The sequence below is a fragment of the Buceros rhinoceros genome, unplaced genomic scaffold (assembly GCF_000710305.1).
Source record: "Buceros rhinoceros silvestris isolate BGI_N320 unplaced genomic scaffold, ASM71030v1 scaffold3996, whole genome shotgun sequence".
In the NCBI taxonomy this organism is placed as follows: Eukaryota; Metazoa; Chordata; class Aves; order Bucerotiformes; family Bucerotidae; genus Buceros; species Buceros rhinoceros.
The window spans coordinates 60,861-77,379 of NW_010417969.1; the positions used below are offsets into that span (position 1 = coordinate 60,861).

A 16,519-nucleotide genomic window follows, 5' to 3' on the forward strand; every position below is an offset into this window, starting at 1 on the left:
CACGGGCCGCTGCCGTCAGGTAAAAGTCGGCCGGGTAGTAGCCGTTGCGGCACGTGCAGACCGGCGAGGCCTCAGCGGTGGAGCGGCTATTGGACGGGCACGGCGTGCAGACCCCTGCGCCCTGGCTGGCCTTGAATGTCCCCGCTGGGCAGGCTGCAAGAGAAAGGAGAGGAAAGTGGTTGGGTACCAAACCATCCTGGGGTGGAGGCAAAAGCAGGTCCCACCCTTGAAACGGAGCAGAAAGAAAAAGGAAAGAAAGAAAGAAAAGAAAGAAGACACAGAAAAGCTTCACACCTGTATCGGAGCGATAATGAGGTAGTACCTTCCCCTAAAGTATGGCCATAGTTTTCCATGCTGGCCATGAGTTATTGCTGCAATCACCAGGGAAACACTGAAATCCCACAGCAATGGTACAGTAATCAACCAGGCAGTGCAAGGGGGCCGCAGCAGTTGCTTCGCTCCCCACTGCTCGCACCCAGGCGTGGGGACAGCGGGGGACTGCAGGACCCCCTTCCCAGGTAGCACTCACTGGACTATAGACACACAGGAGCAGGACAGTGCTCTGCCTCTGCTGATCCAAAACATCCCCTTATCTACTACCCCAACAGCACGGCTCAGGTCTCGCATCTCTTTTTCCATACAAATTTGAATATTTAATGAAAAAGTAGACACACCATGACAGTGTTTTATGGGTCCATGCCATTAAATCCCCTGCAGTCCAGGGCTGGGGCTAATAACGTTCCTGGCCTTCGGCCTCCAAGTTCATTCAAGCAGGAAATGGCAACTAATTCATAAACAAGAAGATGCTCCAGTTACGGTGAGGCTTTAATCAGCAACGGGGGAGGTTTCATTAATCAACTGCCTCACTGCTCTGCAGTTAGAGGGTGAAGATGAAGTGACAAAGATGGGGGCTCTTGTCCCCACCCCACCGGTCCTCACCAACTAGGCACTGATGAATGGATGCTCATCCATCCCTGACATCTAACAAAATCCTCAGGTGACCCCTACAAAACCAAAGGCTGCAGGAGTGAGTGGACACCTGTATTTTGGCACGTGTACCCAAGGGACCAGAATTCCAGTCAGATCCACCACTCAGCTGAGGGCAGACTGTTCCTGGCCTCCCACACAGGGTGTCCGCCTCCATTTGGCTCCTGGCTCTGCCCCTGTGATGCTGTCACCTCCAAGGCAAGGCTCTGCAGAGAAACACCGTAAGTGTCTCATAAACACGGCAATGATTGAGATAATGGAAAGTGCCTCTTAGCCCCTGTCTGCTGCATCAGGATATGAGGCATCTCCTAGCAGCCATGAAGAGGAAATTAATAGGAGCAAGCAGGAGTAACCACTTTGATGCAATTTCCTTGGGAGATAGTGGACCATCTAATCTTTATTGGAGCCCTTTAACCTGTCATTCAAAACTCATGAAGGCCTCTTGCTCACATAGTCTTTGCAGATATTAAAAGATGATAAAAAAGGATAAATCAAAACAATATTTTACAATTTTATTATTCAGGAGATTTTTTTCCCCTGCCTGAGGCACACAACTGGCTACGATGAAAGTCTCTTTACAAGAGCACTAACAGCTGAGTGGTGATGTGGCATCCCAGAGGGACCAGCTACCATCTCAGGCTGCCCTTTCTCCTCCCCACCACAGCACACACTACCACGTGCTCTGCATGCTACCCCACAAATGACCTTTTAAAGAAGCTCTTAGGGCCATAACCCATCACTTCATGCAGTTAGACACACAGGGCACCATGCACTGCAGGACACTGGGTGGGTGAATGCAGGTTTGAGGGGGACCTTCAGGATGCCAGAGCAGAAGGCAGCCAGATGCAGACCCTTCCCTGAGCCATGCACACAGCCCTATGCCCCATAACAGCAGGAGGAAACAGAGTTACACCAGACAGACAAGGCAGGAAATAACCACGTGTGGACCCCAAGGTGGATCTCCATTTCTTCACCTCTCCCTTCCCACTAGGACCTCCCTACGATGTCCCAGTGGCACTGTACTCTTGCCAGCAAGCATTTGCATCTACAAGACATGCAACAAGTGACTTCTGGGCTCTATTGCTGAAGAACATGCTCAGAAACCTGCCTGAAACATGCTGGGCTCTTTGGGGCAGCAGGAAGGAGAGGGCAGCAGTACCACAGACAGCCACCTGTGTTTTGATGGAAGGGGGCAGGAGAGGGAGGGAGAAAGATGAAAGGGTCACAGCGCTATGAACATGCCTCGGTTTTAAGCACGTGGCCACATTAGTAGGTTGCTGAAGGGGTTTGTTGATTTTTAATTACAATTAATCCAAGCGATGCTTTGTCAAAACACCTGAACAAAGTATACTCTGCAACCCAGGGTCCTCAGGTTTCTTTTATCACTTTGCTTATCTGTAAATTCCTGTAATCCGCAGGCATGTGGCTCTTAATTGTTATTATTATCAATTAGCTTTTCTCTCCTGTAATTACACTCTGCTTGCCTGAAGTCTCCCGCAAGCTGATGCCTCCTCTTTCCTCCCAAAGCTGAGGCAGGCTGCAGCCCTCCGTCTCTCGCTGTTGCCTGTGTCTCCCCTCTTTCTGGAGGAACTGAACCATGAATCTCACACTGAAGATGAAGCCAAAACCATTTACAGAGACCCATCCAATATGGGACCTGTAATCCTTCAGATTGTAAATGTGCAATCTGAGTGTAAGGCTTGGATATAGCGCTCGAGCCCAGAAGAGAGCAATAAATCACCCCACTAATGGCACAGGCAATGTTTGCCTTGATTTAAGGGCTCCTGCAAGTTTCCCAGAGCTGGCAAGGTCTGGATCTGCAATAGCGCCTTGGACAAGTGTGGGACACACCTCTGCCTCAGCTTTCCCTGCGGAAACGGGCTCCTTCCGCCAGTACCCACGCTATGGCACAACCTGCATCTCCTCAGCTCGGGAAGAATTAATTGATTTTTGATTATGTGGGCTGGGTAAGATTAATGATGTGCTTAACTACCCATTTCCTCGCATTTAAACGCTAGGTGTGTTTGCAAACACGAGGCGCCAAACCCAGCCATGCCACTCAACGGCTTCAGTGCTCACCGGGGCTGCCTGCTCAGCAATCAACCCTCCGCCCCATAACCCAAAGCTGCCTCTGGATCAGCTGTCCTGCCTGCACACTGGGGGTGTTGCTCACCCTGGGCAGCAAGGGCCAGGGGGTTGCCCGCAGGACCCCTTTTCCAGGGCTGATGTAGGTGTTTGGAAGTGGGAAGGAGCATCATTGGGGCACTGCTTAAGCCTAGGCTTCTTCCAGCGAGATGTGATCACTAGATTCAGAGGGGAAAAAGGATTCAAGTGGCTTTCATGCCTGAGGGGTGGCAGCCAGTTTACAGCATCCCACAGGGCTGGATGCAGCCAGGGAACATCTGGCCAGAGCTGCCTCTCTTATCCAAAGGCTTGGAGAGGGGATGTGGCCATGTCCCAGTGAAGGCACCACTAACCAGCATCCCCATCGCCATCTCCCTTCTCACTCTGCAGCTTGCATGGAGCGGGATGATTTATGTAGTAGTAGTATAAAGTAGTAACGGCATGTAGCAGCCAGGCTTTTTGCTGCTGAAAACACTCCTTTCTCTCCTCTGCATCCTGCACACTTCTATGTCGGGTGTCAGGGGTCCTAGAAAGGAGGTAAGCGGGACCTCTCTGCCCATCCACCCCCTGCTGCTGCCCAAGGCAAGCCACCGTCCACAGAACAAACACTCTGCAGAAAGGGTGCGAGCGTGGGGGCGTCCAAGCGTTCAATTCTTCAAACTAAACCCTCTCGGTTAGCACACGGAACTTGCACTTTTTAATTACTCTCTCAGGGAAGCTTTAGTCAAAAAAAAAAAGAGGAGAGAGAGAGAAAGAGAGGAGACATCTCCTCTATATTAACTTGCTCTAAAGCTCCCTGGGGATGCAGAGTGGCACATTTCCTTACCAGGTTTTAAAATAGGAGCTTCTGCAAAGCAGCACAGACTTCAGTTCACAATTCAGTGAGCCCACCTCCTCCCCCCACCCCTAGCCAACACCCCACTGCAGCTCCCTTCAGCCACAGCAAACACAGTTCACCATGATCATTCCCATGCTCCTAATATCCCTGCTGGGGCAGAACGAACCACATTGGCCAAGTATTCCCAAATCCATGCTTGTTTTGAGTTCCCTTTTGGGTCCAATGCCTTTGCAGGGCAAACCCAGACTCTTTAAGCATACCCCTGGTCACACTGGCACACAGCTGGTGATGAAAAAACAGGGTAGAAGTAGCAGTGCTGCACAAGGTGATGGCCTCAAGCAAGCTGGAGGTGTGGAGAGGACTGTCAAGTGCAAACACACTAAAACGCCTGAATGACTCAGCTGTGCTCCAAAAAGACATGTGGCTGGCATCTACCAGCACCCCTGTGAGATGGGCAGCAGGGAAGGTACCCTGTTGCATTTGAGGACACCACAGCCCGTGAACAAAGGAGGAACTGCAACTCATTGCACTTACAACCCTGGAGAAAAGGATTCAAGGCCATTTCCCCCCTTTCTGCAAACCACAATTTTTCATTAAGAAAAAAAACTGGCTCCTAAAAACGACACTTTCTGCAGAAAGCTCACAATTTTTCAATGAAGCCCATGAAGAAAGAGAGGAGACGCTTGCTAGAAACCCTTTGTACATTTTGCAGACACCTTCGACTCTAAATGTATTTATCTTTAAGCACCACAAAAAAAAGAAGAAGAAAATAGCCCATCAATTTTTCAGCCTTCAAATTGATTAGCCCCAATTACAGGTATTTTAGCGGCAAGGCAGTTTTGCTCCCCTTCCCGCTGCCTCCACGTGCAGCCTGCACACCGGCTAGGAAGCCCTTCCAGACGCTTTCAGCTGAAAGACACCATCCAAGCAAATAAACACCCACAAGAAATTACATGCTATAGAAAAACGACGTTTAGAGGATGCTGTGATTACAGAGGCAGGCACTCCAGCAGCCAGCACGCCTTTCCAGGATGGCTACTGGCTTGGCTCCCGCTTGCGCTCCTAGGCAGGTAGTGCTGGGGGGACTGGTGGCATCGCGTCCCCAGAGGACACACACACACCTCCAGGCTGCAGAGCCCCAACATCGCCACAGATGGTAACACAACCAACACTTTTGGGTTTCAATCCCTTCGATGTGATGATGATGACAGGGATGCAGGCTGCAGTTTGGGGGAAAGAACAGCAGAATCGGGCAAACTGTCACCCGCACACTGCCACTCCCCAGTGGAGGCTGCCATCTGCCCGCCTTCGAAGTGCTGCCTTTCCACCCCCCTTTCATCACCCTCATTATCCTCCCTGCAAACATCCAAGCAGGGAGCAGGCAACCACTGCCAGAGGTTTAATTGCTTGATGATCTCCTGTCATCCCTTCCCTTCTGCATCTCTTGGGAAGGGGGTTGGGAAGTTGCTTTGTGGGGTTTTCCCCTCCCCATTTCTACTTTTTAGCCTTCGAAGTGCTGCCTTTCCACCCCCCTTTCATCACCCTCATTATCCTCCCTGCAAACATCCAAGCAGGGAGCAGGCAACCACTGCCAGAGGTTTAATTGCTTGATGATCTCCTGTCATCCCTTCCCTTCTGCATCTCTTGGGAAGGGGGTTGGGAAGTTGCTTTGTGGGGTTTTCCCCTCCCCATTTCTACTTTTTAATGATTCGATTCCCTTTTATATCAAGCCAAGTGCTTCTCCTAAGCGCCTCAGCCCTGGCATGGCCACAGTGAGCTCAGCAGGCAGCCAGCAATGCCACCAGGCAAACTGCTGTGCCGACCTCCATGAGGCATCCACTGGAGGCAGCCTAATCTGCAGAGGTTTCTGTATTCAGAGCAATGCCGTTCTCTGGTGAGGAGGGGTGGGAAGGTACTCACCGCACACGTCCTGCCTGCCTGACCATGCTGAGAAGGGAGATGGGGATCAGATCTGGCCCTGAAACATGCCCTCAGCCACCAAATCTCCTTTCCTACATCCAAGTCCTTGGGGCAGGGTAAGGAGCATGACTCAAATGGGGAAGCACCAGAGTCTGAGCATCCCCATCCCCAAAGCATCCTCAATCAGACGGACAAAAGTTTGCTTCTCTCGGGAGGGAGCTCAGCACAAGTCCCTGAGCAATGCCAGAAAACTCTGGCACCCTTGGGATGCGACGCTCCAGCAGAGTCTCATCCCAGGGCGGGCCAAAACCTCATTTTGGTGCAAACTTCATCATTTGTGCAACCAAAGGCACAAATTCTCACCATTTCAGATCACCCAGTGGCGAGAGCCACTCTCGCCTCAGGGCCGAGCACTTGCCCACCCTAATTAGCCCTCGCCTGTCTCATTGTGTTGCAATTCCGTATTTCAGCACTGCATAGGCAGAAACCCATGAGATAAACACGAGCTTCCCAGCGCATCGGTTCACATCCTGCGGGCAATGGGCTGCATCTCTTCCTGACGCGTTGAGGAAAGAGGCCTCAGCTCCTCATGACGCAGCCAGTTAATTAAACCAGCCCTTCATCTCCGGAGGAATGGGTTTAGATCTGCCTTGGGACACATGTAAATTAAAGTCAGCAGCTTCTGAGCCCAGCCCACCATGGTTTATTAATGGAGGAAAAGTAAAATTCAATGTGGTTTTTCCCTTCTCAGGGTTTGGGGTTTTTTCCACTCTTTTTCTCACGGATGAGAAATGAATTGAAGTGGGGCAGGATTTCAAAGGTGCTGGCTGGGTAGGTAGCTGCACAAGGCCAATTAGAGGCAACAAGGTGTGGATGCAACCACGTTCGCCTCTCCTGAAAATCCCATCCCTCATCAACCTAGGACTTGCTCCCCTGGAGCAGACAGAGGTGCTCGCAGACCGAGCCGTGTGCACTTGGCTGCAAGCAAAACACAGCCAACGCTCACCTAGAAGCAGCGATCCCTTTCCAGGAAGCCAGGCTTGGTAAATAAAAGGTCTCTGGATGCAGGAGAGCTTCGACACCAGCTGTTTAGTTGGTGTCATGACCCTAAACAATGAGTTTAAGCCTGAAGCAGGGCACGGAAGCAGCCAGTTTTGTCTCCATGTGCCCTGCTGCTCACTGCCTGCAGCACCCATCTTCCCAACAGGTCCACACTTGCCCATTCAATCACCACTCTGGGCTTGAATTTCTCTGTTTTTCATGGTTGGGGGGATTTTGAAGGTCTGAAGACAAAATCTGTCCCAGATTCATTGGTTGGATGAGAAAGGGAAGAGCACACGCATCCTGGGCAGACGGTGCCGCAGGGCTGCCAGCTCACCACAGAGCAGAGAAACTCATTTTGCTCTCCAAAATGGTCAATGGGGAAGAAAACCCAACACTTCTCAAGGTCCCTTGTAAATCACTTTTCTCTCCCTTGGGTTTTGCTCCACTCTGCACCGGGCTGAGGCTGCCCAGTCCCACAGCACAGTTCCCCACTACTGGCAACTTCCCTTCCTTTCCATCAAAATAAAGATGCCCAACCTTCTGCTCCAGCACTTTTCGATGTGCAATCAGGGGTGACTGGTGGCTGGTGGGTACAAGGTGCAGCCACCCAGCCTATTTCCATTTCCCCCCCTCCCCCCCACCGTGTTTCAGCTCTTCCCCTTTAGGAATCAAAGCATCACTCTGAAAAAGAGCGAAGAGGCATTGCAGGGAAGGATGAGGCCGGCACTCCCTCTCTGAGCACCCACTTTCAGTGACCAAACACTAAATAATTTGATCAAACGCTAGACATTTCATCTGTGTACACAGGGAGGGTTACGGTGGAGTGACCAGCAGTTGCACGGCCAGGGTGGCCATCGGTACTGGATGATCCCCACCACCCTAATGCTGCCCAAGCTTATTATTCCAAGTCAACAAATGAAGGGGGGATGAAGATCTTGGCAATGACTTGAAGCTATTTAACCTCCTTATAATCTTTTTAAAAAACATATTTAGCAGCTGCAGCCTGCCATGGGCTCTCCCCTCTGCCAGGACTGTTCAGCCCTGCAAGCAGGACAGGGCTGGGTTTGTCATCACTGCCTCAAACCCTCACCGGCAGCAAGATCCGGAGCTATCCAAATAGTAGCCGCTAATTAAATGCCCCGACACAGCTCTCCCTGGAAACATGATGTAAGGAAAAGGGAGATTTATTTACCAGTAAATAGACAGCAGTGTCCAACCTCCTACTCCTGTGCTTCCCCGCCCTGACCAGCACTAGATGAACATCTCTGCTGTACATTAAAATCAGAGCTAAGCGGTGTGAAGGAAGAAAAGAATTCCATGCTACACCAGCAATGAAAAACAACTTAAGGAGAGAAAGGGTGAGAGGGACAGGTGCTCTGCTGAGGAGCCAGGAGGCACTGGGGGCAGAGCGTCCAGGGGAAGCACTGGGGCTCCAGCAGCAGAGCAGGAAAGCTGAGGTCCCCCCAGGCAGAGGTTGCTCCCCCACCTGACCCACAGCCCCACTGCTTCACCCACTTTTATCAAACAGGGTGGTTTATGACCGCCAGGTGCCCTGTCTTAACCACAGGCACAGCTGTAATCTGGATTTCAGGAAACCCTCACAACCTCAAAACCAAGCACGCTTGGGTTTAATGAGAGCAACACAACTGAGGCTGAGCTTAAGGAGCTGGTGCTACAAAGGCAAGCGATGCTCATGTGCCACCTTGTCAATGTTCATGTGCATCAGATTACAACAATTCTGGTCAATCAGGCAAGACATGAGCCAAAGAGGGCACCACCAGGATCAGTTCTGGTGAGCAGACGCATCCCCGACACTGCAATGTCACCCGCAGCAAACCTCCCAGTGAGTCTGGAGCAAACAACTTGGGTATCAAGATTTAGGCCAGGACTTACGTGCCAAAAACACAAGCCCCCAAAGATGCTCTACTCCCACCCCAGGCATTGGGCTCAAAACAGAAGCCACAGAGTGAGATTATTTGCTCCGTGAACAGCAACAGCATGAGACACCAGTAATCAATGGACACGGACTGGAAGCCACACAGAAGAACCGATACCTTCACGTACTACGTAACCCAGCACATTGTGTTCACGCCTCAACATCTATGTGAGTTATCGAGCCACCTAATGAGCAGGAAAACAAGGTGCCACAAAAATTCATGGTGGATCTTAGAGTAGATCTTCCCCCAGGTAGAGAGGTGCTGGCAGGGGCTGTAGTTAGAAGTCCCCTGAAAACCATGCAACGTTGCTTTGCAACTAGCAGAGCCCTCCTGGGGATTTTGGGGACCACTAGTGTCACTCCCTAACTCCAGCCCCTCTCCTGACCAGGAAATCGAGGCACCATCACCCCTGGGTTTCCTAAAGCATAAACCCCTCCTCGCTGGGAAGCAAACATCTCCCTTTCCTAATAGGAATGATTAAGCACCTTTTCCTCCCCTGCTAGCTCATGCCACACAGTATCCCCTCAATCTAGAGAATATCAAGTGCTTATTAATTACGTCTGAAGTGGTTCCTCGTTAGCGCCAAAGCTGCGAAGGATGAGTCACCCCAGGATGGGGTTGGGGGAGAGCTTCAGCCGCAGGGCCAGGCTTGCGCTACTGGCATAGGGATGCCAGCACAGGCAGGGACACGCAGACACACAGCTTCCTTGCATCCATGCCACACCACTGGAGGACTTTGCACCTTGGGTTGCACGGGGGTGGTGGGATGCCCCATCATGGAGCAGCCCCCCCCAGCCTAGCAGAGATGACCTTCGGGAGCTGCAGTTTGGCTGACTGCTTAAGGACTGTGCCCAGGGACGGATTCAGCGTGGGAGGATGGATTCAGCAAGGAGAAGACGTCCTGACCAAGATGCAACTGCTCTTCCACATTCCTCATCCACCCCAAGAGCCCCATGCATGGAATTAATTAGAAAAGTAATTAAGAGAGCTCCCCTATGAATATTTATAATGGAACAAGCCATAATTACTATTCCTCAGAGGAAAGACACCTTTTCACCCAGCCACAGAAAGGGGAGGGGAAACACGGCACAGACCAGGGGATCAGAGGCACCATCTGCTTCTGCTTTCACATCTACCTGCCCGCATGTGGCCCTGGCTCCTGGGAACCTGCCTCCATCATCCCGCACAGGTGTGAGCAAAGGGCTCCAATTCCACCCCCGAGGGTGGCATTTTCGGCAGCAAGTTGTATTTCCTGCAGTTGGGTGCAATTTACTATTATTTCTACATACAAGCATCACTTAAATATATATTTTGTACTATTTCTCCCTCCTTTATTAACACCCCCTTTCTCACCCTAAGCAGTTAAATGGTGGCCCCTGCCACTGCCTTGCCCAGTTCCTGCCAAGCAGCTCTAATCAGCCCTCATCTCCTGAAGCCAGAAAACTTCTAAAAAGCAATTTTTCAAAGCCTTACCTGTCTCTCTTCCACTTATTTACTTTTCCTCCATCTATATTCTCCCTCTCCACTGTATTCTTCAAATTTTCCCCGCCCAGACCACTCACTTTCAAGCACCTTTCCTCAGCAAACTGCTGGCTGAGCAGCTATCTCACTACCTTCATCCCAACTTTCCAACAACCACAATGTGACAGCATGGAAAAGCACAGAGGACCACAGAAATTTTAACTTCACTTCCCAACTTCCCTCTCTCTGCACATGGCTGAGCTTACAAACTCTTCCCAAGCCCACTCCAGCTGGCAGGAGAGCCAGTGCCAGAAGCATCCCAGCCCTCAGCAGCCAAGCCCAGCTGCCACTGGGCACCATGATGGCTGATAACATTCGCCACAGAAGAAGTATCTTGGAAAAAAAAGTGTTTTCTCTTGGCGCTTGGGCTCCACTACCAGATAGAAACAGGAAGCAAGGAAAGACGAAAAAGCGAAAATAACAGATGGGCTCCTCGGGCAATGCATCACTGTGGTGCCAGGGGCAGAGGAGAAGGGACCGTGAGGAAGACAAAACAGTTGGATCCCCTTTCACGTCCCTCACCCTTTGAGGTTCTCCTGCAGCATTGCACTCGCCAATGGAAAATTCGGCCCACTACCAGATAGAAACAGGAAGCAAGGAAAGACGAAAAAGCGAAAATAACAGATGGGCTCCTCGGGCAATGCATCACTGTGGTGCCAGGGGCAGAGGAGAAGGGACCGTGAGGAAGACAAAACAGTTGGATCCCCTTTCACGTCCCTCACCCTTTGAGGTTCTCCTGCAGCATTGCACTCGCCAATGGAAAATTCGGCCAGGGCCCAATTTCTACTCTCTCCTTCCTGCGTGAGGCCTGATTGCAAAAGATGTCCAGTCCCAAGGGCAGAGCACAGCTTACAGGTCAAGAGCAAAGAGAGGAGGGGGAGATGATGTTCACCCCACAGTGGAAGTGCTGGTGTTCTGGAGACCCCACATGCCGGAGCCACCTCCACAGCCGCTGGGGTCAAGCAGCACAAACCAACCAAGACCGCAGCTGGAAGGGGTTCAAAGGAGAATTCAAAGCAGTCAACCGGTTATGGTAATTCAACATGACTCAGCTCCGATAGAACTACCATCAGGTCATTGCTGGTTGCAAGTGTTGCTGAACGGAGGAAGGCGCAGCTCAAAGCAGTTTCCAGGATGAAGCACAAGGGTGGAAAGCTATGGTAGCTCATCCTCTGCAGGTCACTGACAAGCAAGATGGAACTGGAGCAGGCAATGTTCCAACAGCTCAATATGGTAATTCAACATGACTCAGCTCCGATAGAACTACCATCAGGTCATTGCTGGTTGCAAGTGTTGCTGAACGGAGGAAGGCGCAGCTCAAAGCAGTTTCCAGGATGAAGCACAAGGGTGGAAAGCTATGGTAGCTCATCCTCTGCAGGTCACTGACAAGCAAGATGGAACTGGAGCAGGCAATGTTCCAACAGCTCAATGTCCAAGTGGAAACCAATAGCAAGCGGTACCCTTCAACGGTCCATAGTGGGACCAGCAATATTCAGTATCTTCATCAACACTATAGGACTGAGTGCTTCCTCCGCAAGTCTGCAGATGACACCAAGCTGAGTGGCGCACTTGATTTGCTAGAGGGAAGGGATGCCATGCAGAGGGACCTTGACAGGCTTGAACAGTGGGCCCATGGAACCAAGGTTCCACAAGGCCAATTGTAAGGTCCTGCACCTTGGTAAGGGCAACTCTCAGTATCAGTGCAGACTGGGGGGGTGAATGGATTGAGAGCAGCCCTATGGAGAAGGACTTGGTGTAATGAATTGGGTAATGAATTGGACACGAGACGGCAATGTGCACTTGCAGCCTAGGAAGTCAGCTGTATCCTGTGCTGCATCACAAGAAGTATGGCCAGCATATCGAAGGAGGTGATTCTGCCCTTCCACTCCGCTCTTGTGAGGCCCCACCTGGAGTAGTGCATCCTGCTCTGGAGTCCTCGGTGTAAGAAAGATCTGTCAGAGCGCATCAGAGGACTGGAACACGTCTGGTATGGAGAAAGGTTGAGCATTTGGGTTGTTCAGCCTGGAGAAGAGAAGACTACAAGGAGACCTATTGTGGCCTTTCAGTATATAAAAGGGGCTTGTAAGAAAGATGGCGAGAGACTTTTTTCCAAGGCCTATAGAGACAGGACAAGGGGAACAGTTTTAAACTGAAAGAGGGTAGATTTAGGCTGGAGATAATGAAGAACTTTTTTTATGATGAGGGTGGTGAGACATTGAAACAGGTTGCCCAGAGAAGTTGTGGACGGCCCATCACTGGAAATGCTCAACGTCAAGTTGTTTGGGGCTTTGAGCAACGTGACCTGGTGAAAGATGCCCCTGCCCATGTGAGGGTTGAACAGGATGATCTCTGAGGGTTCCTTCCAGCCAAATCATTCCAAGACTCTATGAATCCCACAGGCAGAGGGCAGGCAACCTGCTCAAAAGCTCCCAGCCAGGGAAAGGACCTTCTGCAAACAGCATGAACATAGTAGCACTATCCATGCTGGTGTCACCATTGGGAACATGAGCCACGCCCAAAGCTGCAGGGTGGGACAACACCCACTAACCCCACATCTGAGCAGAGCTAGCTTCTCCCTGCCAAAATCCCCAGCTGTGTCCCACATCAGCAGTAGCAACAGGTGGGCAAAACAAAAGTAGTCTCCTCCATCCTCAACATCTGTTACACGTAAGTCAAGAGACTGCAGGGATTTACTGTACATAGGCAGCTCTGGAAGCTTTTCTTAGCTGTAAAACATAATTTGCACCTTGGGCTCTCTAAGAATAAGCTGTCTTAAATAATAATACATGATTAAGAGCTCACAAGCAGGTTGGATGTGGAGGCAGGAGGTCTATGACAGCTCCAGGTCTCACCCTGTCACCCTCTTTGCAGCACCACCACCTCACTGCAAGCACCGGCCCCGCTCGCCTGGCATGCTGAAAGAGATGCCCATGGCAGAACCAGGAGATTTGGGTTTAGCCAGAAGGGGACAGTCCTGGGCAGCACCCAGACAGCCAAAAAACCCTTTTGCCATGCCCAGAACCATTCCAAGCTTTCAAACAGATTTCCCATTTTGCAAAAGAGCAAAACCCACCAGCATCAAAGTAATTCCTGCTCCGAAGGAAGACAACTGGCTCCCTCTGCACCATGGTAGGGACATACAGGCCAGCATGCATCAACTCATCCCAAGGCAATGCCCAGGGCAAGTTTATCAAGCAACTGGTTTTAAGCACTTTGGTGACATCACACCTGGATGCAGGTAGGTACAATGATATGGTAAAAAACAGGAAAACCAGATCTAACTAAGCTGATATCAAGTCTCACCTCACAGGCATCTTACCCTCCAGGTTGCAGACCCAGCAGAGGAAAGCTAGTCGAGTTAGGGCAGAAACTCAGTTCCTAATTCCCCCTGTGTTCCTAATTCCCCCTGGGTTCCCCAGGACACCTCTGCTTCTACAGACGAGTTTTAGACAGCAAAGCCCAGAAACCAGACCTGAGGTCGGAGGTCTCCATCTCTGGTGTGGCACATGGCCCCGTGTCCTGGGGTTTGCAAGTCTCATCCAAAAGCAAGGAGACAACAAAGCTCTGCCCACACCAACCAGAGCACCATCCTGGAGAGACCCCAGGGAGAAATGAGATGAGGAGGACGTTAGCTCAGGCATCGCTGCCAGTTCAGAGGTGCTGCTACTGGGAGCTCAGCAATGCCCATGCAGGATGTGGACATCCGAAAGTGCCAAGGTGATCAGCTCCTACCCCCAACCCACAGATCTCACCTTCCTAAAAAAAAAACCATTTTCATATGATAAATATCATACAAGCAGATGAGTCCTCGGCTTAACAAGAAGACAGAACGATACAGTTCCACCCCATGCCATTAATTACATTTCCTTGGTTGCTGCTCCCAGGTGGGAGGAAGCCCAGGGTGGGGGAACATCAATTCTCTCTTCATGTGGTTTTGCACATCTTTCTTTGAAGTGCCCACAACTGAGTATTTAGTCTGGTTTGATGCTCTGATAGACAAGGCGTGGATCATTTCTTGGCCATGAGATTGCTGCACCGGCTGAAGACGGATGGATTTTCCCATGGCTCCTCGGCCCTCCTCCAAAGCCTTGCTTAAGTGTGCAAGCGATGCTTTTGATTTAATCACCGCGCTCCTGCTCTTGAGTATCCTCTGAGATACAAGTCACCGGGTGTGACAAATGACCACTTTTAACACACTCAGAGCTAACACCCGTGGCATCACTCCATTTGTCACTGTCCGGGTGCAGAACAGCCCAGGTAGGAGATGCAGGGGTTGGGAGAGGGTAGAAAATTAAAAGCTCAGTAATCTGGCTGATGAGTTTTCTTTTTTCCTCACCCCGGTGGGCTCCATCCTTCCTCTGCACATGCCTGCAGTGCCCCAGGCCCCAGCTGGCAAGTCCAGCTCATGCAAAACTCCTCTGACAGCCAGGGGAAAGCGGGGTGAGGAGCAGCAGCGTGACTCGCTCCACCTAGTCCATGGCTTTTTCACAGCTTGCGTTTACACGATAGGTCTTTCATTTATTAAAACATCATGAGCAAAGGGCTGTTTCCCAGAGCAGAGGCTGCAGGAGACCTGCAAAGCCTGACTGCCCGACCCAGAGCATGGTTTCCAAGCGATGCCTCGCTCAGGGGAATTATCTCATGACTTAGGGGAATAAAAAGTTCGTTTTATTATTATTACTAGCCAAAAAATATCTTTTTTTCATTATTATTATTATTAGCCTGCTGAGAGAGACTCACAGCCCTCAACAGGGGTGAGATACCCATCCTTGGCAAGCAAATGGTGGCAAAACGGCACCATCCAGAGCCGTTCCCAAAAGACTACTCTCATGACTTTGGGAAAAAAAAAAACAAACAAAAAGGAAAAAAGTTATAGAAAGGCTTTAAAACCCCCTGGGCTGAGTCACTGGGTTTGCCAGGTGCTGGCCGTTTGCAAACAAGGGTGGGAACAATACGGGTGCCGGATGCAGGCCAGATCCTGTGCTTCCTTGCAGCTCTCCTATTGTCCAGGAGAACAATCCCTGCTCTGGCCAGAGAGCGAAGGGCCTTCGACACTGTGGCGACGAGATGACAGCTGGGTCTCCGGGCTGGTGCAAGCAGATGACATTAGGAAAGCTGAGTGGGTCATGCAGCTCCGCCGCAGCGATGCTCATGAATCCATGCCCTCAGCAGCCCCTGCAAGTGCATGTGGAGCTTTGCACCCCAATATACCCTGAAAAGACGAGTATCCCCAAGCACTTCAGCTACCACAGAAAGTTGCCTAGATGGATTATTAACAAGCCAAGGGTTTGGAGGCAGATTTATGTTCCCATTTGTACACAGGCTCATTAAAAGATCCTTGGGGCTTTGAGCAACCTGATCTAGTGAAAGATGTCTCTGCCCACGTGAGGGTTAAACAGGATGATCTCTGAAGGTTCCTTCCAGCCAAAAAAAAAAAAACCGAAAAAAAAACAAACGCTACTCCAAAGTTCTCATTATGAGAAAGGGAAATACAAAAACAGCCCAAGGTACAATTTGAGGAGGAGAAAAAAAAATATGCAGAAACATAAAGCCATACATCACAGCTCAGGGGCCGTTCCGTCCAGCGAAAAAAAAAAAAACCGAAAAAAAAACAAACGCTACTCCAAAGTTCTCATTATGAGAAAGGGAAATACAAAAACAGCCCAAGGTACAATTTGAGGAGGAGAAAAAAAAATATGCAGAAACATAAAGCCATACATCACAGCTCAGGGGCCGTTCCCTACTACCTCCAAGGTCACATGCAGTGATGGTCTGGCTAGGGTGGGCCAGCCCTGTGATGCTCGCCTGGCCTCCACTCATACTCCAAAGTTCTCATTATGAGAAAGGGAAATACAAAAACAGCCCAAGGTACAATTTGAGGAGGAGAAAAAAAAATATGCAGAAACATAAAGCCATACATCACAGCTCAGGGGCCGTTCCCTACTACCTCCAAGGTCACATGCAGTGATGGTCTGGCTAGGGTGGGCCAGCCCTGTGATGCTCGCCTGGCCTCCACTCACCCCTTCCCCAGGGCTTTTCCCAGGTTTCTCCTTTGGAGGGGTCTGGACCACAGGGATGCCCCAGACCCTGCTCAGGATTAGTGGACAGAGCTAGAGTGGTGGCTGCAGTGCCTGAGCCGCCTCAGCAG

The 16,519-nt window shown here is 50.7% G+C and overlaps 1 protein-coding gene across 3 annotated transcripts in view; it reads right to left on the bottom strand.

Annotated features, from left to right (window-relative positions):
* The window catches only part of EPHB1 (EPH receptor B1), a 49,489-nt gene that overhangs the window by 21,005 nt on the left and 11,965 nt on the right, over positions 1 to 16,519 (bottom strand). For all 3 annotated transcript variants that reach the window (XM_010138344.1, XM_010138345.1, XM_010138343.1), the window contains exon 3: positions 38 to 153. In XM_010138344.1, coding sequence (XP_010136646.1) covers positions 38 to 153 — 116 coding nt within the window. The remainder of the gene's footprint in view (positions 1 to 37; positions 154 to 16,519) is intronic.